The sequence below is a fragment of the Pongo abelii genome, chromosome 10 (genome assembly GCF_028885655.2).
Source record: "Pongo abelii isolate AG06213 chromosome 10, NHGRI_mPonAbe1-v2.0_pri, whole genome shotgun sequence".
NCBI classification, from domain to species: domain Eukaryota; kingdom Metazoa; phylum Chordata; class Mammalia; order Primates; family Hominidae; genus Pongo; species Pongo abelii.
Window position 1 is genome coordinate 41,771,364 of NC_071995.2, and position 27,897 is coordinate 41,799,260.

The window sequence follows — 27,897 nt, forward strand, 5'->3', positions numbered from 1 at the left end:
GTAGATAAATAATGAACAATCATTATCTATTGGATGTATTTTAAAATTAAGAAGAATTAAGTTTTACCAATACTCTAAATTGTACAGGTATTATTATGTATAAGAAAAGGAGCAAAATTTAAGATAAAAATAGTTAAGTGATCAAGAACTTAAGAGTAAAATAAAAACTAAAAGATGGAGAGAGAAATTTGTCACCTAGCTACCTTCGTTAGTTATATGATATGAATAGGGCAAGTTATGTGATCTGAGTCCCAGGTTTTTCAGAGAAATTGCAAAATTAGAAAAATAATAATTAGTATTTTCTTGAATATTAAATGAAAAAGCAGAAATGAAAATGCCTGATGAACAGTAAGCATGGTCTTAATGCTAATATATAATGATGAGTGGAAATAGGAATTAGCTGTACAAAAAGTAAATGGTATAATTACATTTTCTTATTTATATTTCAGTAATAATTTAAATCACACATTTGGATCAAATTTCATACTGCTTTATTATGCATGGAAATTTTTCTTAAATCTTGATATTATTCTGAACATTATTCAGGTATGATGTTATATCTAAAGCCTAATCCCAGTATTTTTCCAATTGTTTTGATTTGATGGAACTGAAGGAAAGATAGCTCTTCTCTCCTCTTTCAAGTTGCTCCAATTTGGGAAGTGTTTCTGCTCTGCTCATACTTGAGTGAGCATGCAATAATACCTTTGCTGAGTATTTCTGTTCGATTTTTCAAATCTGTCATTAGTCTTACAGCTCAAATATGAAGTGCACATGGTAATTGGTGGAGCCACATTCAGTCTTCAAGTGTAATTGAAAGTGACCCAGACACCCTGAGAGCTCTTCTTAGACTTCCAGATTTGTAAGCATATGTGATGGAACAAGAGCAAGACAGCTTGTTGAGAGTGGGAAAAGTCTCTTTGCCTGTTGCTGAACCAGAAAGCCTTAACTGTATGACTCTCTGAGTCCGGACAATGTCTTGTGTGTTTGTTTCCACAGAGCATATATCATTACAGACTATATGGGCATCCGAAATGAAAGTTTCATGAAATTAGCTGCAGTAGGGACCTGGATGGGGGACTTTGTCACAGCTTGGATGGTAAGAAAATTTTAACTTCACCCATTTCAACCATCAAATGGAAGACATGTTCACAGTGTTGGACAGACACTGCTTTTGATGGTGTAGACTAAAATAATTACCTCTCTTTGAGTGAAACAAATTTGTGAGTAAAGATAATTCCAGAGATTATATCTAATATCTGTGGACCTCAGAAAAAAAATCAATGCAATTAGAATATAAGTAATGGCACTCCACCAGAATCTGTCGATCGATCTATCTATTATCTATATATCTATCTAAACACACATGTATGTTTGAGCATATAAACATATACAGTCATAACATTAATAGAAATTCTCCCTATGAAGTTATAAATAACTTTGTCTAAATAATTTTGGCTTTTTTTTAAGGCATGTACAATTTTCAGGTAAGGAATGTGGTCTGGCCTGTCTCAGAAGACCATATGAAATTTTTTTTTAGCAATTTAAGAAATAGTTTTCTACATTTGTTTTCCTCATTGGAACTACTAATATAATGGTAACTGAGTTCTGAGTATTATCTCTTTTAATCTCTTTTGTATTTTCTTACTCCTTGTTACTATAAGCCTGGAACAAACAAACAAACATGTCTCCTGCTGAGCTCATCTGTCAAGAAAGTATCTTCTGTTTTTATCATTGGGTTAAAATTTAAAGATAGCATGTTTCTAGAAGGCTCTGGGTTCTATAAATTTATGAGAGACTCACAGAATGCAAAGAGTATAACTCACATAAAAATGGAGCACTTCATTAACACCGTTCATAAATGCAGTTGATTCTAATTACCTTTGTCAGTCTATTCACTTGAAAATGAGGAGATATACCAGAAGGCAGATAATGCCTGACTCAAACAAGACTTGGCATGGACATGTCCCTGCAGATATGTCCCAGATATTGTAGGTAGATATTGTAGGTAGGAACAAAAGAGTTCCTGCCATTTCTATTGATCGCTTCTTACCTGGAACAGGTGCTTTCCAGGATCAGGAAGCAGTTGTAGCTTAACTGCTCCTACTGAGAACATCCGGGAAGAGTATCAAGTAACTACCAAAGGGTTTGTATGGCCTGTTTTTTGAGCCTCCACGTACCTCTGTTGATTTTTAGAATGTTAACAGAACAGATTACTGTATGGATTCTATTCCATTAACTTTAAAATGTAAACTTGAAAAATGATTTATTTGTAATCTCTAGAAATAGCAATTAGAATAAGCTAGACACTGAGAACAGGCTGCCTCACATGAAAAATTTCTTTTTTCCGGGCTGGGCGCAGTGGCTCACGCCTGTAATACCAGCACTTTGGGAGGCCGAGGCGGGCGAGGTCTGATCACGAGGTCAGGAGATCGAGACCATCCTGGCTAACACGGTGAAACTCTGTCTCTACTAAAAATGCAAAAATTTAGCCAGGCATGGGGGCGGGCGCCTGCAGTCCCAGCTACTCCGGAGGCTGAGGCACGAGAATGGCGTGAACCTGGGAGGCGGAGCTTGCAGTGAGCCGAGATTGGGCCACTGAACTCCAGCCTGGGCGACAGAGCGAGACTCCATCTCAAAAAGAAAAAAAAAAGAAAAATTTCTTTTTTCTATTGGAAAAAGCTTTTTAGGAGGAGATACATAAACTTTGAAAAACGTAATTTCCTTGAAATTTGAGGGGATGTTTAAAAAAAATTTTCGACATTAATTATGCATCGTGATTTTGACACCGCTTTGTGGCAAATCTGCTTAATAAGATGGAAAATATAACAAGATTGAGAGTCCAGGAATTTGAATTATCTGACCTGACCACCTGTGGTTCGACCTTCCACAAATAATAAACAGTTCTCAGAGGCTCAGTTTGCAGATTTATCAAATAGGATTAACAGTTCCTTCCTGTGTTACATATTTTCTGTAAAGCTTAAATGTGTGTCCCTGTGATGTGACTTAAAATGCTAAAGTATAAGGTAGACATAAGCGCTTCATTGTGCACATTGTGGGGCTTCTCATCACTTTAGCTTGGCTCAGTCCTTTGAGGTGATGGCAAGGGCCAAGTCATTGATCCAAACCTCAGGATGCCTAGACTTCCTGAGCCTCAAGTGTGAGCAGCCCACCTTATCCCAGGCCTGGGGTCCAGAGTGTCTGGAGTTTATTTCAATCGCCAATGCTACAGTAGGCTAACATGATATGGTACATTGCTTCCTGACTTTTGTCTTATACTGAACCTGACAAAAGTTAGAGGAGAAACAATGAACCAGCAGGACCTAGGAGCTCAAGTTTGCAGGCTCATGCCAGCCATTTATTACATAAATCATTTTCTTTTCCACTATGGCAACATTGTTTGTTTCTAACCCAGTTCTATCCAATTCCTCTCCAGCCATTTCTTCAAGATGGCACTTTCTGTATCGTATACAGCTCTGCCTCTCTTTATTGGTTCATTATTATTATTTTTTAAATTAGCATTTTTTCTTTTTTAACCATAGGGAGGGGTCCAATTGCTACAGCACCCTTAGGAGGAAAATGCATGGTAGAGTTTTGACCAAAGACCTTTAACCCCTCCTGGTTGGATTTCTATTCTGCACTTGTCTGCCCCTCTCATCTGGCTAAGGGGAGTACAAATAATTCCACAGTTCAGCCTGTGATCTTTGTCTCCTTCCAAAGTCTGGCTGACCTTCATAGTTTCTTCTAATTTTACTGTTTTGATGTCTTATATTTCTACTAGCTAACCTGAAAACTTCACTTTTTTCTATACGAAAGATTACTGCTACGTCACAGAACTAAGACTGGATTGAGAGTCAAGAAAACTGTGTTCTAGGTTGAACCTCACAATGTGATCTTAAGTCATCTAACCCCCTGGGGCCTTTCTGTAAGCTAGAAGGGAATCCAAAGTCTGTTTATGCTATGCTATATGAAACATTGACCTTTCCACATTAGACACAGGGATAGAAATAGCAAAGGAAATACCCAGCGCTCCTGATTTTAAAATATAATCACACAGGGAGGATTCCCAAAGCACATCATTTCTATTCCCATTTCTATTCACTGATCGGGCAGTGAGTTTCTGTATAAATATTTATATGTCTACATATGTGTATATTGATAACATTAAAAAAATAATATTTTCCCTCATGAGAGAAGTCTAAGGTAGCCTTGACCTTCATCTGTCTATAGGATTCTCATCATGAAATGAATATCAATGATGAGGGTGACTGTCATGGAAAAGCAACTATTTACATTGACAATCGAAGTGTGTCTTTTATATATTTCTGAAATGGAGGATTTTTCTTTTATGGAAATAATTCAAAACTTTTTCATAGTTTTAAAAGGCATATCAGTATTGATGTGTTCCAAAGATAAGGATGGTGTCAACCAATGTGAGAAATATCTTTGGCCCTCACATTACAGAGCTTCGAGCTGTACTGGGTCCAATTTCTTAGGCAGCTCTGACTTTTCCTGGCTCTGTGGTACTCCCCATGCAGAGGACAAGAGATACATGACACAGGGTTAAGGGTACTAATTCTTTTGTCAAATAGGTTTTTAAAATAGGTTAATATGTAAGAAATACATAAAGTGCTGAGCGACGTAATCCGCATTGAGTTGGGTCTTTGCTATGGGCAGGATCAGAGAAAAGCTCTGTCATGAAGATGTAAATAAAACAACATGGGGTGTCTCATGAGACACCATTTCCAGGTATCCACCTATGTGCCCATGCACTGTGCCATTAAGTCAGAAGCTGGAGGAGAGTTGGCCAGTTCCATATCACATTACCCCAGTTTTGCCATTGCTGCTTCAGCTTCTGATGAGGTCTAAGGTGGCAGGGGATTCCAAGGACATCATGATGGCACTTGCTTCTGCCCTTAATTTAATACCAGAGAGAAGAAGCACTTCTGCTGATCTATACCTAATAATCCCCTGTTCTAGCCCCTGGTACATCCTGTTCTAGTTGCTTCCATCTTACAGAAGTAAATGGTATGACTCACAATAGAATCAGGGCATCAGACTCTAGGTTTGAGGTTCTTGTTGGGGTGAAGGGTACAGATAAGGTAAAACTGAGCCATGACCTAAGAAGATAATTCTGCACCGGGCGAGGTGGCTCACACCTGTAACCCCAGCACTTGGGAGGCTGAGACGGGTGGATCACTTGAGGTCAGGGGTTCACTAGCCTGGCCAACATGGGGAAACCCCGTCTCTACTAAAAATACAAAAATTAGCTTGGTGTAGTGGCACATGCCTGCAATCCCAGCTACTCAGGAGGCTGAAGCAGCAGAATGGCTTGAACCTGGGAGGCGGAGGTTGCAGTAAGCTGAGATTGTGCCACTGCACTCCAGCCTGGGTGATAGAGCGAGACTCTGTCTCAAAAAAAAAAAAAAAAAAAAAAAAAGACAATTCTGTTAGCCAACACTGAAGCACTGAAGTCATCATAAAGCATCCTTCATCCTGAAAACCATATGCTGTGTATATCAACTTCTAATAGTCACAGGACATTGCATGGCTTTAACATAGTAGCCCTAGGATTATCTGTCAGAATTTATATATATGTGCCACTACTAGCAAAGGCTTTACCATAAAGTGATGTCGTAGACACATAAAATAGGAAAAAGTCAGTTTAGTTGTTTGCTAGTTGGCTTTACTTTTATTTAAGGCATTTATAGTGACCATCTGTTTATAAAATTATCTGTGTTTTTTAACGGACTTTTTTTCCCCTTGAAAGTTGGAGTTTCATTAGAGCCAGACAAGCTTAACCATTAAAGGTACTTTTGGATTAATAAAACATAGCCTTTGTAGTTGGAATATAGTAAGAAATAAGTTGTAATTTTTGCTGAATTATTTCTCTCTGTTGAGGATCTAGCAAGGATATGATTTTAGAAAAAAGGTGTTCATTTTAGAAGAAAGGTGTTTTTTAGAAATATATTTTACCTTTCTATTTTAACTGTGCCTATTTTATGTATAAGTACTACAATATCTGTCTAAATATTTGAGTGACAATTTTTGCTATCTTATTTTTCATACACTTTGTAGTTTTTCAGAGATTTTATAATTAATATTTATACTGCTATAATCTTTGCTTCAAAATACTGTTTATAATAGTTAAGAGAAAAAGTTGAAAACTTCCTTACTTGACTAGAAGCTTCTTGAGGGGAGTTACAATGTCAATCATATTTATAATTATATTCCTAACACCCAACACAGAACCAGGTATAAAATAGGTGCTCAAGAAATATTTATTTAAAGAATAAATAGATCATAACAGCACATAAGCACTGTTTGATTTCTTTTTTCTAGTTCAGTTTTGTGACTTATTATTGTAAAATGAGCATTCTAGAATCCTATAAAGGTGGAAGGAGGTCAGCTATATTGTTCAGGGTATCATATATATTAACCCTGCTTTGCTCCTCTCCCTACCCCACCTCAACCAGGCTATGTACTTCTTCACACTAAATTTGTTCCCAGAACCACAAGGACACATGCTTGTGAACACTCTTGAATGGAAGTGATGAATTGCCAGTGTAAGTCTCCCAAAATGGTGATGTCATTCTTCAGTATAAATGGCAAAGAGTATAAAGAAAATATTAAGCTCTACAGATCCTGCCAGTGCATTCTTCGAATGGTCATTACTGCTCTCAGTGGCACTGTGTTGCTCCCAGCTCTGGGGCAGAAGGAAGCTGGGTTGAGATATGTCCCTCGAGTCATGTGAGCAAGAAGAGATTACTATATAAGACAGAAAATTGGTTAAATTTCAGTGGACAGAGAGAATTAAAGAACGGCATATACTTGAGAGTAAATACCATTACATCAAGGGTTAATATTCATTTACAAATCTAGAACAGAATAGAGGGAGGAAATATTTCTGCAGTGTTTGAGCATAAAGTATTCCTTCTAGCTTAAATATAGATAATGTGAAATAAAATTTATAATTATATAAAGATACAACCTAAAATGTGGTGATTTTTAATTGTTATTTTATGCTTATTGCACACTTATTTAGGAAAGGAGTTAACTGTATTATTTTCATTTTATCAAGTTAAAAATAGTTGAGTTCAAAATTTTCTAGTTTATACATGTCACTATTTTGTGGACTATTTCACAAACACTAAGTGTGTGAATGAACAGTAACCTGGAATATAACCAACATCTAGCTTGTTATTCTGTCTGGAATTGAGTTTGACAATTCATATTATAATCAGTGCCAATTTTCTAATTATTTCTCTTTTACTGATGTTTCAAAATGACAGAATAAAAAGCATAATTGAATTTGATTTAGCACTTGAAATAAAGTAGCAATAACAGTTTTATTGAACTTCATAATAGAAAAAAAATTTAAGCCATGAAACTTGGAATAGAAGGCCAGGGTGAGCAAACTCATTGAACACATGTATATGAGAAATGGAAGAGTGCAAACCAGATATTTAGCCATGGGAGCTGGACCTAAGAGCCGAACATTCCTCTGGGTCTTTCTCTTTTGCTGTCTTTCTCTGCCTGTTCATTGGAACCATTTTGACCTCAATCTACCCCTGATTAGTTAACCTCATGTTTGGTACATTCGTATGTTCCGTTTCATTACTTATACAGTGAAAATACAAACTGGATCAAGCATTTAATTAATACACTATCTTTCTATAAAGATTTCGTGTCATGTGAGGTTCTCTAAGAAAAAAAGCAGGCATCAGGGATTTAGCGGCACAAGATTTAAAGAGGAAGTACTCTTGGGGAATCTGTAAGAGATGAGAGAAACAGGAGAGAGAAAGAGAAGGAGGCAAGCAAAGATATAGTTACGTGGTGTCAGATAAAGTCTGCCCTCAGCCTGATCTCCTGGGCCTGTGCTCTTGGGGAATGGAGTGCTCCAGTAGGTCAAGAGGATGTGAGTGGGGCACCAAAATGGACCATCACACAGACAAAACCCAAGGACAGCAGATTTAATGGCACCCATACTTGCCAAAAAAAAATTAATAATAATCAGTTTGTTTGATCATTTGATTGAAGCAAAGAGCATAAAAGGGAAATTATTTTTTGCATTTCCTTTTTGCTCATTAGGAAGTTTAGAGGGAAGTAAATGTGGTCATTTTGCTTTTGCATGTATAAATATTTTAATGTCTCTATAAATATTTCAGCTTTGTGTTTCATGTTCCTTCAAAATAATAAGTTCCAGCTAAAAAATTAATAAGGCAGGAGAGTCTAACTTCCTGTGTTCAGATAGCATCATAAGTGATGATCAAGAGTCTTTTAATTTTCAGGACTTTTGGAATTAAAAAAATAGAATATGACCTGGAATAAAAAAGGATTTCTGGGTAAAAAAGATTGTACTATAATGTATAGATATTTAAGAACAGAGGCACAAATTCTGGCTTTCACTGTAAGTCTCCTAATGCCAATGCCCATCAAAATATCAAATAATTCTATCGTATGTGATAGGTATATTGTGTGCAATTTATATTCATTTATTAAAAATTTATAGAATATAAATTTTATATTCATATTCACGAAGAATATGAAAGGCACCTAGGAAAATTCACCTAGGTATTGAATTGAACTACATTAAGATATGAAAGAAACTGAGGACATCTCTTATAGAAAGACATTCCCACCAGAGACAAGGGATGCTCATTTTTCATCTTTTTCATCCCCAACTTAGTTTCAGCTTCTTCCAATTCCATTATACTTTATTTCTATTACTTAGTTTATACTTCCTCTAGGTGGGTACCTCCTTTGTCCACATATTCTTTATGATTTTTCTAACGTAAAGTTCCACACCTTTTAAAGCACTATTTATCCACCATTTACCTGAAGAACTTTGAATAAAGCCCAGGAGGCCTTGATACTTGATTTTTTCCTCTTTGAAAGTCAATGATATAATGAAATGAGTGCTGGCTGTTAATATAGGCTCATATTAGAACTTGAAAAAAGAAGCTATGTGCTTTTTTGTAGTACGTTTAGAAGGAGTTGGATGGCTCCCTTAACATTTCTTTCACCTTTTGTTTGGTGCCTCTTGTGGGCCGAGAACTATTCTAAATACACATATTTAGAATAATGTTTATATATAAACATTATATATAATAATAGTATATAATATATAATATTATATATAATATAAATATAAATATATTTATATATAAACATTATAAATATAAATATATTTATATATAAACATTATAAATATAATATATAATATATATTTAAATATATAATATATATTTATATATAATATAAATATGGTATCACATAAATATAATATATGCATTATGTTTATATAAATATAATGTATATATTGTATTTATATAAATACAATATATTTATATATTGTATTTATATATTGTATTTATATAAATACAATATATACATTATATTTATGGAACCATTTTGACCTCAACCTACCCCTGATTCGTTAGATTCTTAAGTATATATTTATATATACTTAATAGTGCATACACACACACACACACACACACACACACACATATTTTAGAATCATGCTGGGCCTGCAGGAGGTGCTAACTAAAAGGTAAAATAAATGATCAGGGGAGTCATTCGACTAATTCCAGAAGTACTACAAAAGAAGCACATAGCTTCATATTTCAAGTTCTAATCTCAGCTAATATTAATGAGTACTCATTTTATTGTATCATTAACTTTATATCAGATACATACTGATTTTCCATTCATAAAAACCCTGAAACAGGTGGAGACACTGAAGCTTGGGAGGTTAAGTGTCTTGCCCTTGCCGAAGGTCATGCAGATATGGCAGTATGAATGGCAGAACTTGGAATATAACCCAGGCAATCTGGTTCCAAAGTTTTTATTGTTCCACATACTATTCTGACAAACTGAATAATTTTCTTGCAAATATTTAATAGTAGATCTTAATCCAATATGGCATATAGACATAGATTTTGGTTCAATTTTTTTTTTCTGCTTACATGTCAATAGAATTTGTTGAATTTTGTCATCAGATGGGTGAAGTGAGTATCTTTTTAGGCATGAAATGATATAACCATCACGTCTCAGCCAAACTGTTGCTTTTCAACTTTAGAAAATTCCAAAATTCCTATATTCCTATTCCCTTTTGATAAAGATGGTGGAAAGCATCTTATTTCTGGAACGGGAAGAAAGTGAAAGAATAAGTTTTATCTCATTATTGTTTAAGATAGATATTGCAGTTCCTGGTTACTTAAGTGCTAAGTGTTTTTATGAAATTGCTGTTCTTTAGCAGTTGTTTGCTCCACAGATTTTTAGAGCAGTAAAGTTTTTTATATTCATAGAGTATGCCACATTTTTAGTTAAATGTGTTTTATCCATATTTAGTTAAACATCAGAAAGAGATTTATAGCAATGAAGTATCTTGTATTTATGCTTTATTGTTGTTGCTTCATAAAAGCTTCATTATGTTTCATGAGATTAAAGTATTTGAGTGAACACAGAGAATACAATATTTGATAAGAAATGGTTAAGTAAGAGTTTTCCTAAAACTAAGTTTGGGATATATTCTTCTCTTATATATCTGAAAGCTGATTATGAAATAAATAACTTCTTTTTTCCCTGGCTGACAAAATATGTTAAGCTTTATCTCAGACCTGGACCTGCCTCCACAATCCTTCACTAGTCTACCAAATTGCTCAGTGAAACATGTTAAGTAGCTTTTGGAACACGATATTGCATAAGGAGTCAATTAAGCATGCAATAGCATTAGAAATTACTGGTCAAGTGTAAGATCAAATAAATATCTCTGCCATTTCCAAAGATATCAGTTAAAACAGAAGAAAAAGTCCACATCAACAGTTTCTTAAATGCTATAGACAAGGACTCACAAAAAGAAAGTAGGACACCACGTGGGCCATGTTAAGAATTCCAGATTGTTCTTGACTACTGACCAGAGGATATATGAGAAGTAATGCCTATGAGTCAAGTGAGTGAGATGAAACAGAAAACCTAGAGAGAAGCCATCTGTTTTCATTGAAAGAACAGCACCTCTAGTAAAGGTTTTAAAATACATCATAAAAATACTATGAACCTGTAGCTATTGAAGAAAAAGGAAACCTAATAATTTTCAAAACCCAAGTGCTTTTTTTCTTATGTTGTAGTTATCCTAATTTCTCTTTGGCATTTTCAGTTTGAACGAAAAATAATAGAATCAAGGAAGATTTTTGGCAAATCTAAGTTGCAGGTTTGAAAAAAAGGCATTTTATTTTACTTAAATAAAATTTAGCAAAGTGAACCAGTTTTCCCCCAAACAATATGCTGTGTATCTAAAAAATAACCCCTTGTTTTGATTATATGATTTTTTTAAAACATAAGCAGAATAATTATTCCTGGTACTTTTGCATACTTTACTTTCTCAGCCCTACAAGTCTCTATTGTAATGCCATTGCTATCTTTCTAAAATTGGTGACACCTTCAATTGACTATCTCTGTAGACCATAATATCTTTGAGAAAATGTTTTCTCTGGTGTCAAGGGATTTGTGAAGTGCAGAGCTTATTCAACTAAATGAGGAATAGTCCAAATTTATTTTTGCTACTGTTTTTGTCCAAATATTTCTTAAGATAATCATCTTTTTCCTCCATTCAGCCACCTTTTTGCAACAAACATTTTGAGATAACAAAACTCATGAAATAAGGTGTTTGATACACTCTCCCAAGACTAAACCAGGAAGAAGTTGAATCTCTGAATAGACCAATAACGATCTGAAATTGTGGCAATAATCAATAGCTTACCAATCAAAAAGAGTCCAGGACCAGATGGATTCACAGCGGAATTCTACCAGAGGTACAAGGAGGAACTGGTACCATTCCTTCTGAAACTATTCCAATCGATAGAAAAAGAGGGAATCCTCCCTAACTCATTTTATGAGGCCAGCATCATCCGGTTACCACAGCCGGGCAGAGACACAACCAAAAAAGAGAATTTTAGACCAATATCCTTGATGAACATTGATGCAAAAATCCTCAATAAAATACTAGCAAACCGAATCCAGCAGCACATCAAAAAGCTTATCCACCATGATCAAGTGGGCTTCATCCCTGGGATGCAAGGCTGGTTCAATATACACAAATCAATAAATGTAATCCAGCATATAAACAGAACCAAAGACAAAAACCACATGATTATCTCAATAGATGCAGAAAAGGCCTTTGACAAAATTCAACAACCCTTCATGCTAAAAACTCTCAATCAATTAGGTATTGATGGGACGTATCTCAAAATAATAAGAGCTATATATGACAGACCCACAGCCAATATCATACTGAATGGGCAAAAACTGGAAGCATTCCCTTTGAAAACGGGCACAAGACAGGGATGCCCTCTCTCACCACTCCTATTCAGCATAGTGTTGGAAGTTCCGGCCAGGGCAATTAGGCAGGAGAAGGAAATCAAGGGTATTCAATTAGGAAAAGAGGAAGTCAAATTGTCCCTGTTGCAGACGACATGATTGTATATCTAGAAAAGCCCATTGTCTCAGCCCAAAATCTCCTTAAGCTGATAAGCAACTTCAGCAAAGTCTCAGGATACGAAATCACTGTACAAAAATCACAAGCATTCTTATACACCAATAACAGACAAACAGAGAGCCAAATCATGAGTGAACTCCCATTCACAATTGCTTCAAAGAGAATAAAATACCTAGGAATCCAACTTACAAGGGACGTGAAGGACCTCTTCAAGGAGAACTACAAACCACTGCTCAAGGAAATTAAAGAGGATACAAACAAATGGAAGAACATTCCATGCTCATGGGTTGGAAAAATCAATATTGTGAAAATGACCATACTGCCCAAGGTAATTTACAGATTCAATGCCATCCCCATCAAGCTACCAATGACTTTCTTCACAGAATTGGAGAAAACTACTTTAAAGTTCATATGGAACCAAAAAAGAGCCCACATCGCCAAGTCAATCCTAAGCCAAAAGAACAAAGCTGGAGACATCACACTACCTGACTTCAAACTATACTACAAGGCTACAGTAACCAAAACAGCATGGTACTGGTACCAAAACAGACATATAGATCAATGGAACAGAACAGAGCCCTCAGAAATAACGCCGCATATCTACAACTATCTGATCTTTGACAAACCTGAGAAAAACAAGAAATGGGGAAAGGATTCCCTATTTAATAAATGGTGCTGGGAAAACTGGCTAGTCATATATAGAAAGCTGAAACTGGATCCCTTTCTTACACCTTATACAAAAATCAATTCAAGATGGATTAAAGACTTAAACGTTAGACCTAAAACCATAAAAACCCTAGAAGAAAACCTAGGCATTACCATTCAGGACATAGGCATGGGCAAGGACTTCATGTCTAAAACACCAAAAGCAATGGCAACAAAAGCCAAAATTGACAAATGGGATCTAATTAAACTAAAGAGCTTCTGCACAGCAAAAGAAACTACCATCAGAGTGAACAGGCAACCTACAAAATGGGAGAAAATTTTCGCAGCCTACTCATCTGACAAAGGGCTAATATCCAGAATCTACAATGAACTCCAACAAATTTACAAGAAAAAAACAAACAACCCCATCAAAAAGTGGGCAAAGGATATGAACAGACACTTCTCAAAAGAAAACATTTATGCAGCCAAAAGACACATGAAAAAATGCTCATCATCACTGGCCATCAGAGAAATGCAAATCAAAACCACAATGAGATACCATCTCACACCAGTTAGAATGGCGATCATTAAAAAGCCAGGAAACAACAGGTGCTGGAGAGGATGTGGAGAAATAGGAACACTTTTACACTGTTGGTGGGACTGTAAACTAGTTCAACCATTGTGGAAGTCAGTGTGGCGATTCCTCAAGGATCTAGAACTAGAAATACCATTTGACCCAGCCATCCCATTACTGGGTATATACCCAAAGGACTATAAATCATGCTGCTATAAAGACACATGCACACATATGTTTATTGCGGCACTATTCACAATAGCAAAGACTTGGAACCAACCCAAATGTCCAACAATTATTATAGACTGGATTAAGAAAATGTGGCATATATACACCATGGAATACTATGCAGCCATAAAAAATGTTGAGTTCATGTCCTTTGTAGGGACATGGATGATACTGGAAATCATCATTCTCAGTAAACTATCGCAAGGACAAAAAACCAAACACTACATGTTCTCACTCATAGATGGGAATTGAATAATGAGAACATATGGACACAGGAAGGGGAACATCACACTCTGGGGACTGTTGTGGGGTGGGGGGAGGGGGGAGGGATAGCATTAGGAGATATACCTAATGCTAAATGATGAGTTAATGGGTGCAGCACACCAGCATGGCACATGTATACATATGTAACAAACCTGCACATTGTGCACATGTACCCTAAAACTTAAAGTATAATAAAAAAAAACGAAATAAGGTGTTTGTATACATAGTTTTTTAATATTTTATCAAATTTTGATGTTGCAAAATTACAGGCCTTTAGTATTCCAAAACCCCTCTGAGGGTCTCTCTTACTTCTTCATGAATCTATTCACTTAACAAATATATACGTAACACATGTAAAGTCATAACAAATTAGTAAGGAGTAAACATTAGACTGTATTAAGTATGGTAAAAATTGAGTCAAAATACCATTGCATTTGAAGTTAACTTTCTCTTATTAATCTCTCAATGGTCTTGTTCCAGCCAGCCCCTCCCTAGACTTGCTGGTTTGGCAAATGGTCATGCTGTGTATAATTTGTTCTGCAATGCCTTTTGGTCTGTTCAAATCTTACCAACCATGTTTCAGTAGCTTAAGTCATCAGTTTGTGATGAGGTCTTAATGAGTGACAGTGGCTTTCTCTGTTAAACTTGCATAAATAATAAATACCAGCATTGCAAATTCAAATGCCCTCAAGGCCAGGCTGATCTAGTACAAGTGTGAAACATCTGGTATGAGATAAAAGGGTCTGTGAGGAGTTGAGGGGAGCTGTGTTGAATCAGAGATCGTGTTTCTTGTAAAGAAGTATTAAAATTCAGTTTACAACAAAAATATCACTAATGCAAAGTACGATATAATTTCAGCAGAAATTCTTCCCCTTGGTCACCTGACAGGGAGTCCTGCTTTGTGCTTTTTAAACAGGGCACATTAATCTGGAAACTGACTATGGCATGAATGTTGCAAGAACAGCACAGCACAGGGCATGAGTTTGGGACAGGTGCCATGTTGTAATGTCTCTATCACCTATCACACCCTTAAACTTATCCATCCTGTAAAAGGTTGGTTCTCCCTGTTCTGTCCACTGAAATTCAGGGGAGACAAGGACTCTCTGCATGTTAATCATAGCTGATAAGAACAACCGGAATCTTTGTACTGCTTAGCACTAATTCCACCCAAACATTTAAGGCTGAAGTAGGCAAAAGGCATTTTCATAATAACACTTACTGAAGTGTTAATTAAATGCTTGTTATAGTAGTCAGGTTAGCCCTTACCAGCATGGATGCAGAGAGACCTCAAGTTCATGCTGTATTTGTTGACTAACTTACTAGCTTTAGTTTATCATCAGGAAATTGTGTGCAGATGGGTACTTAATATGCATTGTGGAAATCTTAAATGAATACAAATATCATTAAGCTGTCAATATTTGTAAATCTCTTAAGCAGTTTATATATAGATTTAGGGAACAGAGCTTATTGTTTAGTTGGGTGCTCTAATCAGTTTTTACCTGAATTTCATAAGGCTATGATTCCCAAACTTGTCTGCATACTGGAATCACCTGGGAAGTTTCAAAGACTACTGATGCCTGTGTCTCACTCTGGGATAGTGATTTAACTTGTCTGCATGTAGTCTGTGTGTTGGAATGTTCAAGAGATTCCTAGAGATTCTAAAATGCAGAAAAATGCGAGGACTGTTTCTCTAAGGTAGTTCCAGGAAGTTTGGCATGGGAATATTTGGACATATTCTGTGTCAAAATCAGATATTTTGGGGTCATACTTACCAGATATTAAGGTTGAAGAGAAACCAAGAGGAAGAATCTTTTGGTGCTGGAAGACTATACAACAAGCAGGCACGAGGGAAAGATGGATATGAAGAGGGTTGGCTTTCTTTTGGGGTTGCAGCACCCCAAGGGCCTGTACATTGCCACAAGGCAATATAAGTGCTCAGTAAATGTTACCTAGCCTCCAGAGTTAAGTCTAGAACTTACTGTGGGATTCTTACAGAGCAACTTTGACTCTGGGTTCCTTTAGATGCTCACAGTGGATTCCCTTTTCCCAAGGCTGGATTCTACCATCCTTCATGGAAAACCTGATAGATGTTACTATGCCCAGGCTTTGGCTCAGATAGTATTTAAGTTTTCCTCTCTCTAGTTATCAGGACAAGCACTGCCAGCCCCTCGCTTTCAGTTCATAATATGAAGAACAATCCTTTTATAATTTTGCCTATTGCAATAAAGTGTCATCTACATAAACTTTCTTCTGATTTACCTGCCCACCGGCAAATGACCTGCTCCGCCAATTCTTCATGTGCTTTAATTTGATTCTTTACTTCTTATTAAACATTAGTAGGTATTGTTGCCATTTGCTCAGGCGGTGGCTTATTTTTAGTAATTATTACTTAGAGGATATGGCTGTGAACTGCTGTGAGATAAAAGATAAAGCATGTGGAATTATGACTGCTAATATTGTTAGTGTTACTTAATTTAAAAAATTACAGTGTTTCATACATTAGAACATCTTAAAATATTGTTCTCAATTTGGATTTTCTGAATGAAGACTTTTTACTAATTTTAACATCTTTTTATTGTTGCTCTAGTGTCATTTCCAAAGCTTAGCCAAACAGGAACTGATACCAAGACTGTATAATCACTATTTTACATAGCAGCCTTTTTAAAAAAATAATGAGGTCAGCTGTAAGTAGGTCACTCTGAATTATAAATATACCTGATGTTAGTGTTAAGTCATTTTACATTTTTCTCTGCTTATAGAAATTAAAATATGAATTATATGAATTATGTGATGAAAACACACAATAAAAAGTTTGTGTTCTGTAAGGAAGGCTTATATGTTAGGTATACTTTTCAAAAGATGGTAAGAGTCTTGAGCAGGCAAATCATTGTCCCATTTATTAAAATAAGTGACTAAAAAGAAGTATTGAGAAATTCAAAACTTTAAAATATAATCTTGACTCAAAGTAGACAATTTGAGTTTTGCCATAAAACTTTGTCTCATAATTTTCTATCCTGATGAGTTCTGCGTTCTAAAGTCTATGAGTATTTGAGGCAAAAATTAGATACTTATCCAAATAGTTTTCTTGTGTATACTTTTAGTCCTGCTTATTTTAGTAGAGTCCAAGTAGCAGATTTTATTAAAGTATGAATGCTATATTCTCTAAAATGGATTATATGCAGAAAAACATGAAGGAAAGGGAGTTTGGGCCAGATATGTAATTCAGGAAGCAAATTTGGGAAGCAGCTGAGTAAAGATGGTATTTTCCTAGTCAGTGACAATTATCAGGACCTCTCCTCTGCATTATGTTTCCACAACATTTCATTGACTTGTCTATAAAAGTAAAGCTTGGAGTCAATTCAGGTGTGACAACAAAATAATTCAATAGTAAACCCAGGGGAATCATAAAGGCAAGTGCAGATTTTAATTCGAAAGTTTTGACAAAACAGCTGCTCAAGGACAACTTTTGATGTGAAGTGGATCCTGACAGAAGCTCAGATCCCTGATATTTCAGTCCTGTTCATTTGTCAACATAAAGGCGAGATAGTGTCTTATGGGATTAAGCAAACTCCATGGCTAAAAATATAGTTTGACATTTCTTGAAAGCACTTGACAAGACTCCACACAAAATTATATTAGTATTCTTTTCAGCTGAGAGACAATTTTTAAGGGAGTCTGAGTTCTATTATTCAAATTCAAATTTAATCTTTGGTTGCCATGGCATCTTAAAAAATTTAATCATATATTGTTGGGGTTTAAATGTTGGGTCTAGGGTGTTTTAGTACAGTTGGAAAATAACAAACTCTAGAAATATTGCAAAAATTAAATTGCATTTGGGAACTTTTAAAAAAAATAGCAGCCTTGAAAAAGTCAGTTACAAAGATTTTACACAATAGGAATTCTACACAATAGGAAAGTGATTATTGACCATGTTGTCAGTAGCCATCAGTGTCTGCCCTGGTCTTTGGCATCCTTGCTGTGGTACAGCTGGCTGGCAGATTGTAGCTAATGTGCAAGTAGAGAAGAAAGGTGAGGAGGAGCAAGGGTTGCAGAATACAAGACGCCAGCAGCCTCAGAGACTGGGGTGATGCACGTTTGATGTTTAGTACTGGGAGGAAGAAATCTGCAGAGAATTTCTGTGGTACTGGGCTGATTGGAGATTGGGGCAGCAAATGGAAAATATTTTATGGGTAGGTAATTATATTGGTTCTAAGATAATATTTCAGCAGCAGAAATGGTGAATGGCAATCCTTAATCACCAAATGTTGCAGCCATGGGAAGTGGAAGGCTGAGTTTGAAAGTGTTAAGTCCTCTTCAGATGGAATATCTGTTACTACCTTAAAATCTCTGTCTTCTTAGCATATCCTTTCCTTTGAAAAAACATTATTTGCCAGCTTGTTGGACTCTAGCTCTTGTTCTGTTTACCTACAGGGAAAACAGACTGCCGTGTCCAATAGCATTATTTACTCTTTAAAGACTTTTTTTTTTTTTAAACCAAAAACTGCAGATGGTTTAGTTTTCTAAAACAAATGCAAAGGTGTGAATGGTTAATCAAGTTGAAACAATTGCAGAGCTGTGCTTTTGAAAGCTTACCAAATGCCAGCCTCACTTTTGATGTTAGCATTTTTTTTTCCTAAACAGTATGTCCATAATTTCTAATGAAGGCTTTGCCCATTCATGCTTGAAATTCATGATAATAATGTGCAGCCAGATAATCACAAGATTTGGTGTCAAACTGTGGGGCATATAATTTCTGCATGCCTGTGAATTAGCACTGATACCCTAAACATAAGTATATTTATGGTTCTCCGTAAACATGCCATTAAAAGTTAAAATGCTGATAAAATCATTAATTACTTTGTAACTTTGTTGAAAACATCAGCAGAATGAACTTAATTCAGATGGTTCTTGATAATACTAAAAAATAATTTTAATAAAGAATCTAAGCTACCAGATGCCTGGTGAGAAACAAAGTGCTGGTGTGGAAATGACAGAGAAGGCACAGGAACAAATGTAGGCAATTCAGGATAATGCTCATCTCCACCCAGGTTCCTAGTTTCAAATCAGAGACAGGATGAAAGCACAAAGGCCCTGGCCAAAGGAGGGCTCAGAGAGAAGTGGCAGATTGTAAATTAGCAGGACCCTGCTACTAGCCTGGAAAGCAACATGACATTCCCTGAAGGTATTCCAAGGATAAAAATAAGTACTGAGAATGTGTAGATGTCCAATCCACAGAGAAAGGCTTATGTATTTGTAAACTGCATTAGCCCTTTTAGATCACCAAGTCAATTCAGTGGTGTTATATTGAGCATCTAAATTATTTTGTTCATGCATTAAGTAAATTACATACACATACATATATATATATACATACACAGACATATAACTCACAGAAAAGTTAATATATATCCAAATTTCTCTACTTTACCATTTTAAAAGATAAGTGACAAAAGGAAATTACTAGTTAGAGTGCAGTACAATCCACCAATGAAGCTTATTTTCAGCAAGAATGCTATTTACTTCATTAAAAATTTGATTTGTATATAATTTTTCAGGAATGTAACTATTGAATAATGTTGGATTTCCTTATACCGTTTAAAAAATTAACTGAGTGTGGTAACTCACACCTGTGATTTCATCACTTTGGGAGGCTGAGGTGGGAGGATTGCTTGAAGCCAGGAGTTTAAAACCAGCCTCACAACATAGCAAGACACTGTCTCCACAAAAAATTTAAAATTAGCTGGGCTCTGTGGTGCATACCTGTAATCCTAGCTACTAGGGAGGCTGAGGTGAGAGGATCGCTTGTGCCTAGGAGTTTGAGGCTGCAGTGAGCTATGGTTGGTCCACTGCACGCCAGCCTGGGCAACATAGTGAGATCCTGTTTCTGAAAAAAAGATTACCCTATCAATGCCTTGATCCATGTTGATGATTTGAAATGAATTATTGTAGCTGCCATAGTAATTATAATAGTAATATACAAAATTTGAATCCATGTGCTAAAGCCTGTTCTAAATGTTTTAAACCTATTGATTTATTTAGAGCCAAATGGTATTAGGTATATTATGATTATTTCTATTTTATAGCTGAGGAAGTAGAGGCATTTTGAGTCAAAGTTACACAGCCACTAATTGGCTATAATCATGAAGTACAGTGAGCACTGGGCAATAGGGTTTTCAGGGATATTGAGTAACATCTCATTTATTTGACATCAAAATACATATTTCTCTTTACTCAATAGTTAACATAAACACAAATTAAACCCTGGAAGTTTGTGACTATAATTGTGTTTTGATGAAATTTTTCTGAAAATTTTTGCATCTGTTCCTATCTTAATAAACAGAAAATTATAAAGATAACCTATTATATTAATAGTGGAAAGAATGATGAATTTGCGTACAGTTGGGTTTCAATCTCAATTCTGGTACCTACTAATTATATGACCTGGGTCTTAATTTCCTTATTGGTAAGGTGAACTGATCCCTACATCCTTGTAAGTCACTTAGCATGGAACTTACGTCATGATAGGCTCTCATAAATGCTAACTATTGCTATTAATTTTATTGCCCCTATTTCCTTAAAAGGAAAGTGAGGGACTAATGCTCACCTTGTAGGAGTTTTGCTAATTAAACGAATGGAATTTATATATGCCATTTGTAAATGCATATGTGTGTGTGACACACCCTAGCACAGTTCTTAGTAATTATCATTCAGTAAGCATATAGTTTACATGAATTAATGCAGGCAGAGCACTTAGAAGATGCCTGGCATTTAGGAAGGACTTATTACATGTTATCTATTATTATTACCATATAATCATTTTGTTTCTACTGAAACAAATGTTGGTTGTCCTATTATACTTATTCCCTATTCTTGGTTTATGGTAGTGGCAAATTAATTAATTAATTAATTTTTGTTACATGGATAGGTGTACCAAGTGACAAGTTGACACTGATCACAAAATCCATAATTCAGGAAGGTGAGAATAATGTGGTGAGAGAGGTAGTGAGGTCAGATATATATGTTTGTTGAGGCATCTATGAAATATCAAGGTAGAGGAGTATGGTCAGCAATCAGATACAGAAAATAAATTGGACTTTATGCAGTCATTTGGGAAGCATCAGAATATGCCTGTTATTAGAAACTACTAAAGTGAGTTTAAAGAATGAGATGTCATATGGAGCTCCAGAGAACGTGAACATTTTAGAGAACTCCCCAAAAATAAAGATAATGATATATATTTGGAGACACAGAAGAGAACCACAGCAACTTTGGGCACTGTATGTGGACAGAGAATTTGTGGTCTACCCCAGTCTTTAAATGCCTATTCACTTCTACAACAGTTGACATAGTGTCCCTTCTTTAGGCCCTCATACAAAGTTTGGGGTGGGTGCCACTTCTTGGCCTTACTGGTCTCAGCTTCCTCAATATTCTTCTGCATGAAACCATGCCCTCAGGGTGCATTTTCTGTCCCTCCCCAGGCAGAGCTGAATGGTGTTAGACAAAGTAACTCATCTCTGATCTTTTCCAGTAAAACTACTCCCTCATCTGTCACTCAACCTGTCTCTTAGCCCTTCATGCTCTGACCTAATGCATATCCATTAACTGGCTGCTTGGGTTTTCTTGGTTTAGAAGCTTATATAGTCAAAACCTAACGCTTTTACAAAGAGTCATTATATCTTGTCCTTTTTCTCCCTCTTCCTTCCAGATGTATCTGTTTACTGTAGCATTAAGACTGAATGAATGAATACATAAATAAGGTTGTAATAGTTATGAGACTGAATGAATACTGATGATGCAGTGGCCTTTGCACTTGTTCCATTGAAAATGTCTCTGATGTTGTCTTGCCTCCATTTCATAAAAGTAGATTAATAACACATGTAGTTGTGTGACCTTTGGAATAGGTATTGCATGATGACCTTTCTCAAAATTAATTATTAAATCAAAGATTTTTTAAAAATAGCCTTTTCAAGTGATTTTTGCTCCCTAGGAAAAATCCTAAGACATGTGATCAGTGTATTTTGATCAGTCACCAACATTGGAAAAATGCATATGCAAAATTCCTACAACACTAACAGGAAGATCAGGCCTTCTGGTCAGCCTTGGTTCTTTCTTCTGCCTCACTTAAGTGTCTGTTGAAGAGTCTTAAATAAGGGATTTGCCATTTGAAGAAATTGAGCTAGAAAACTTTAGAGATGGCTTGCTGCAAAGCTTGCACATTCTTCGGTGGAAGAAAGAATGGTTTAGCAAATCCATAAGATTAGCATTTTAACAGCTATTTCTAGGTATGAGCCACATTTAAGAAATAAGATTAAAATTCTTCAGTAGTGACTGCATTAGTTTTAAATTGCTCACTGAGGCTTTTCAGACCTTCTTAATACCTTTTGTCTACAAGATGATCTCATGACATAACATTTAGGGACATGGAGAACTTTAAAATGCTGTAAAACCTGTTTTATTTTATTTTATTTTTCCAGAACGAGTTCAACATTTATTTAGTAATAATATAAATTTTCTATCTTTAGCTAAGTCTGCATTTCTGAAATGATCTTTTACTGAAGGTATGGAAAGAATCAGGTGGCAAACTTACCTAATGTTAACCAAACTTACCTAAGCATACTTTGCCTTAGAAGCAATAGGTAAATGTGTGACACTTTGGAAAGCACTGTAATAAAGATTTCCTTTAATCATCATCAATTTTATTTATGGGACAAAAGAGAATTTGGCCTTGTTTCACTACAGCCAGAATGATGATTGGAAAAATTATTTCACTGAGTCTTCCTAGGATAAAAATGTGAACATCACCAAAATGTACTAATTTTAAGAGCATTGTTGGATTGCCATTGACTAGCCAGTGTCACAAATGTGACTTCTAAAATATAACATCCTAGGTAGCACCCTGGTTACTTTTTATATTTTAAGACAAACATTGAACCTGCTAATGGCATTTAGAGATTATTGAAGCCACTCATCATAATATGTCAGGTCAACTGGATTTTCCCAAGGTATTTTCTATTTTCATCTAGCATTGAGCCCTATATTGGCAAAACCTCTTTTTTCTCCCTTCCCAGATGAAAGAGATCCTAAAATAAATGGATTGGATCCAAGTGGATCCTGGGGGCCTGGTGCAGGAGCTAGGGTGGGATTGGGATTGGACAAAGCTTTCTCCATCCCCAGTGGTCTTGGAATGAGAAGACTATACAGTGGAATAAGAGAAACTTGAGAGACAGCATAAAGGGGTTGAGACATAAGCCAAAGTCAGAAAAACATACTTCTTTTTTTCTTCAATGAATTTATTAATATCTTATTTTATTTTTAAATTTATTTAAATAGTTTTTGGGGTAAAGTGGTTTTTGGTTATATGGATAAGTTCTTTAGTGGTGATTTCTGGATTTTGGTGCACCCATCACCCAAGCAGTGTACACTGTACCCAATATGTAGTCTTTTATCCATCACCACCATCCCACCCCTTCCCCTGAGTCCCCAAAGTTCATTTTATCATTCTTATGCCTTTTCATCCTCATAACTTAGCCCCGACTTATAAGTGGTAACATATGATGTTTGGTTTTCCATTCCTGAGTTACTTCAATTAGTTTAATGGCCTCCAGCTCCATTCAAGTTGTTACAAAGGCCATTACAGAAACTATACTTTCGTGAGGGGCTGGAAAAAAAACCCTTGTAAAAGGCAACAGCATGGAAATACAGGAACATGAATTTTGAAATGAAAAGAATAGGCTATGAAGATTCTGTAAACTCTGGGATATAATAAGAGGATTTCTGAATTATGGGGCTACAATCTTTGTCTTGATAGAGAGGGCAGTTGAGGCAGAAGGTGTGACACAGTGAGCCTGTCAGTACTCTGAGAATCACTTAAACCATGATCTGGATGGTATATTTTGTATTGATATACAATATTTGTACATACTTATGGATACATGTGATATTTTGATACATGCATGCAATGTGTAATGATTAAATCAGGGTATTTAGGATATCCAGCACCTCTAACATTTATCATTTCTTTGTGTTGGGAACAGCTCAAATCTTCTGTTCTAGCTAGTTTGAAATATACAATATATTGTTAACCATAGCCACCTTACTGTTCTGTGAAACACTAGAACTTATTTCTTCTATCTGTACGTTTGTACCCATTAACCAACCTCTCTCTGTCACTACCCCCTACCACCGCCTTCACCCCACACTCTTCTCAGCCTCTGGTAAGCATCATTCTTCTCTCTACCTTCATGAGATCAACTTTTTTAGCTCCACATATGAGTGACAACATGGTATGAACACACAAAAGTTTAAAAACTCACTGATTGAGCAGACACACAAATATCAAAGAGACAGGAATCAAATGTTGCCACTACAGAAAACCACCAAATCACAATAAACAATGAGTGAAGGAAAGGAATAGATGATACATAAAACAACCAGAAAACAATTAACAAAATGATAGAAGTAAGACCTCCCTTATCAGTAAACTTCAATCTGTTTACAAAACAGATTAATTTCCCCACTTAAAAAATATAGATTGGCTGAATGGATGAAAAAATAATAACATGACCAAACTATATGCAGCTTAAAGAAATTTATTTCACCTGTAAAGACTCATATACACTGAAAGCAAAGTGATGGAAAAAGATACTCCACACAAATGAAAACTAAACACTGACAGGAGTAGCTATACTTAAATAAAACAGACTTTAAGTCAAAAACAGTCAAAAGAGACATAGAAGGTCATTACATAATGATAAAGGGGTCAATTGAGCAAGAGGACATAACAATTCTAATTACATATGCACCTAACACTAGAGCATCCAGATACATAAAGCGATTATTATTAGATATAAAGGGAGAGGCAGGCTTCAATACAATAATAGTTGGGGACTTTAACACCCCACTCTCAGCATTGGACAGATCATCTAGACAGAAAATCAACAAAGAAACGTTGGATTTAAACTGCACTTTAGACCAAATGGACCTAACAGACTTTTATGGAACATTTTATTCAACAGCTGCAGAATATACATTCTTCTCATCAGCACATGAAGCATTCTCTATGATAGACCATATATTAGGCCACAAAACAAGTCTCAACAAATTTTTAAAATTCGAAATCCTATCAACTATCTTCTTGGCTCACAATGGAATAAAACTGGAAATCAATAACATGAACTTTACAAACTGTACAAATACAAGGAAAATAAAAGCGTGCTCCTGAATGACCATTGGGTTGAAGAAGAAATTAAGAAGGAAATAAAAATATTTCTTGAAACAAATGAAAATGGAAACACAACATACCAAAACCTATGAGATAGAGCAAAAGCAGTGCTAAGATGGAAGTTTATAGCAATAAATACCTATGTCAAAAAAGTAGAAAGATTTCAAATAAACAGGCCAGTGACATCCTCTCAAGGAACTGGATGGTATAGCTTAGCCACACATGTTTAGTAGTGCTAACATCTTTAGTTGAGTTAATTAAAAAGGTGAATCTATAACAATGAATTTTGTTGGAGGGTATTAAAAATAGGTTTTGTGAAAGAAATGAAGTTTCACATTGTGTTTGGACCAAATATGCTAAAAAACAACTTGATTTCCTTCATACAAACATTTTAGAGGGAGAGTCAGTATAAAAATTAAAAATATTTGCAATTTCGCAAGAAGTTCAGTCTTTATGGGGTGAATTACACAAGATTGCTCTGTTTCTAAGTGGACAAATAAAATTTTCTAAAATAAACATGTTTTACTACTTAAATGATCATGCTGCTACAAGCCTTGCAGGAAAATGATTATATTTATTAGTCCTCTAGTCAAACTCCTATCTATGTTCACCTGAATTTAAGCATCCTGCAAAATCTTCCTTTGTGAATGGATAAGAGCAATTTCAGCACAGAATTTTAAATTCTCCAAGTATTCCTGTCTCTGAAATTAGCCTCTCTACCCAAATTTACAAGGCTTGTTATCAAATATGAAAATATACCAGTCTGTCAAAATTTAAAACCTATAATTTTTGGTTCCACACTAGTATTGTATGTAGCTCAGTGTTATTCCTTAATAAATATTTGTTGAATGAACAAACTAATTTTGCAATAATTTGTCAAATATGCTCTTTCTTAAAGGATTTCCAGTCTCTTGTGGGATTATTACATCTTTTTTCCACTTGAGTTTCACAGAAGTGTAGGATACATGCGCTAAGATGGCCCCTAGAATATGTATTTTTTCCTGAAATTATATGCAATAAAACATCCTCCATTCTACTTGAGCATAATTTGTTATATACCATATCGAACGTCTCCACAGATGGTTTTGCTGTCAAATCCTTGAGTTTAAATGATTCTGAATGTATTGTAGTCCTGTTGGACATAGAGAGGTTGCCTTCCATTAAATGCCCCCCAGGGATCAATATAATTATTCCAGTGCCCACTGCAATCCTTTTGCCCCAAGTTGAATACACTGGAGACTTGCAGTATAGAAAGAATATAAGCTGTAGGCTGGGCGTGGTGGCTCACGCCTGTAATCCCAGCACTTTGGGAGGCCGAGGCGGGCAGATGAAGAGGCCAGGAGATCGAGACCATCCTGGCTAACATGGTGAAACCCCGTCTCTACTAAAAATACAAAAAATTAGCTGGGCATGGTGGCACGTGCCTGTAGTCCAGCTACTCGGGAGGCTGAGGCAGGAGAATCGCTTGAACCCAGGAGGCAGAAGTTGCAGTGAGCTGAGATTGCACCACTGCACTCCAGCTTGGGCGACAGAGCGAGACTCTGTCTCAAAAAAAAGAACATAAGCTGTAGAATCAGAGGGGTTCTGGTTTCAGCTCTGCCATTTCAATAGATAAGTAAGTTGCTTAGCTTTGTTGAGTCTTAGTTTCTGCCCTAGAAGAGTAGAGGAAATAATGTCTATAGGTTCACAGTTCTGAGGTCTGCATTACATAGTGAAGCTCTAGTGTGTAATTCAGTGCCCAGCACAGTCAGAACTACAAGAAGTTATTTATTCTCCTCTTGAAAATTCCATATAGTCCTGTTATTTCCTACGTGCCCATATTCAGATAGGCCAAGAAGAAAAATCCTGGATTTGGTCAGGCGCAGGGGCTCACGCCTGTAATCCCAGCACTTTGGAAGGCTGATGCGGGCGGATCACGAGGTCAGGAGTTCGAGACCAGCCTGGCCAATACGGTGAAACCCCATCTCTACTAAAAATACAAAAATTAGCTGGGTGTGGTGGTGCGTGCCTGTAGTCCCAGCTACTCGGGAGGCTGAGGCAGAAGAATCCTTGAACCCGGGAGGTGGAGGTTGCAGGGAGCTGAGATGGCACCACTGTACTCCAGCCTGAGCAACAGAGTGAGACTCCATCTCAAAAAAAAAAAAAAGAAAAGAAAAATCCTGGATCTGTAGGATTGATGGCTACCTTGGAGAACCTACTGCTGTTTCCCTCCCCCAAATATTGTTTTATTGAAGCAATAGAAAATATTTCTAGCACAGTGTGAAAACCCATGGTTAACTTGTGATTTATTTTCTTTACAACTTGTTATGCATTTGTACATTATTTTATGACAGTATAATAACATAAGCATTTACTCGTTTTTATTAAAATCTTCTTAATGACTGTATCATAACTCTGTGTGGTCATAACCTACTTTAATTAACCATTCTTTTATTGTTGGACATTTAAGCTCTTTCTAGTGTTGGGCTA

General features: G+C 36.0%; 1 protein-coding gene across 7 annotated transcripts in view; it reads left to right on the plus strand.

Moving 5' to 3' along the window:
• TMEM117 (transmembrane protein 117) overlaps positions 1-27,897 on the plus strand; it is a 597,128-nt gene that overhangs the window by 335,967 nt on the left and 233,264 nt on the right. For 5 of the 7 annotated variants that reach the window (XM_054527171.2, XM_054527173.2, XM_054527172.2 and 2 more), the window contains one exon: positions 997-1,096. The exons of the other annotated variants lie outside the window; for them this stretch is intronic. In XM_054527171.2, the coding sequence (XP_054383146.1) occupies positions 997-1,096 (100 nt within the window). The remainder of the gene's footprint in view (positions 1-996; positions 1,097-27,897) is intronic. 7 annotated transcript variants of the gene reach the window in all.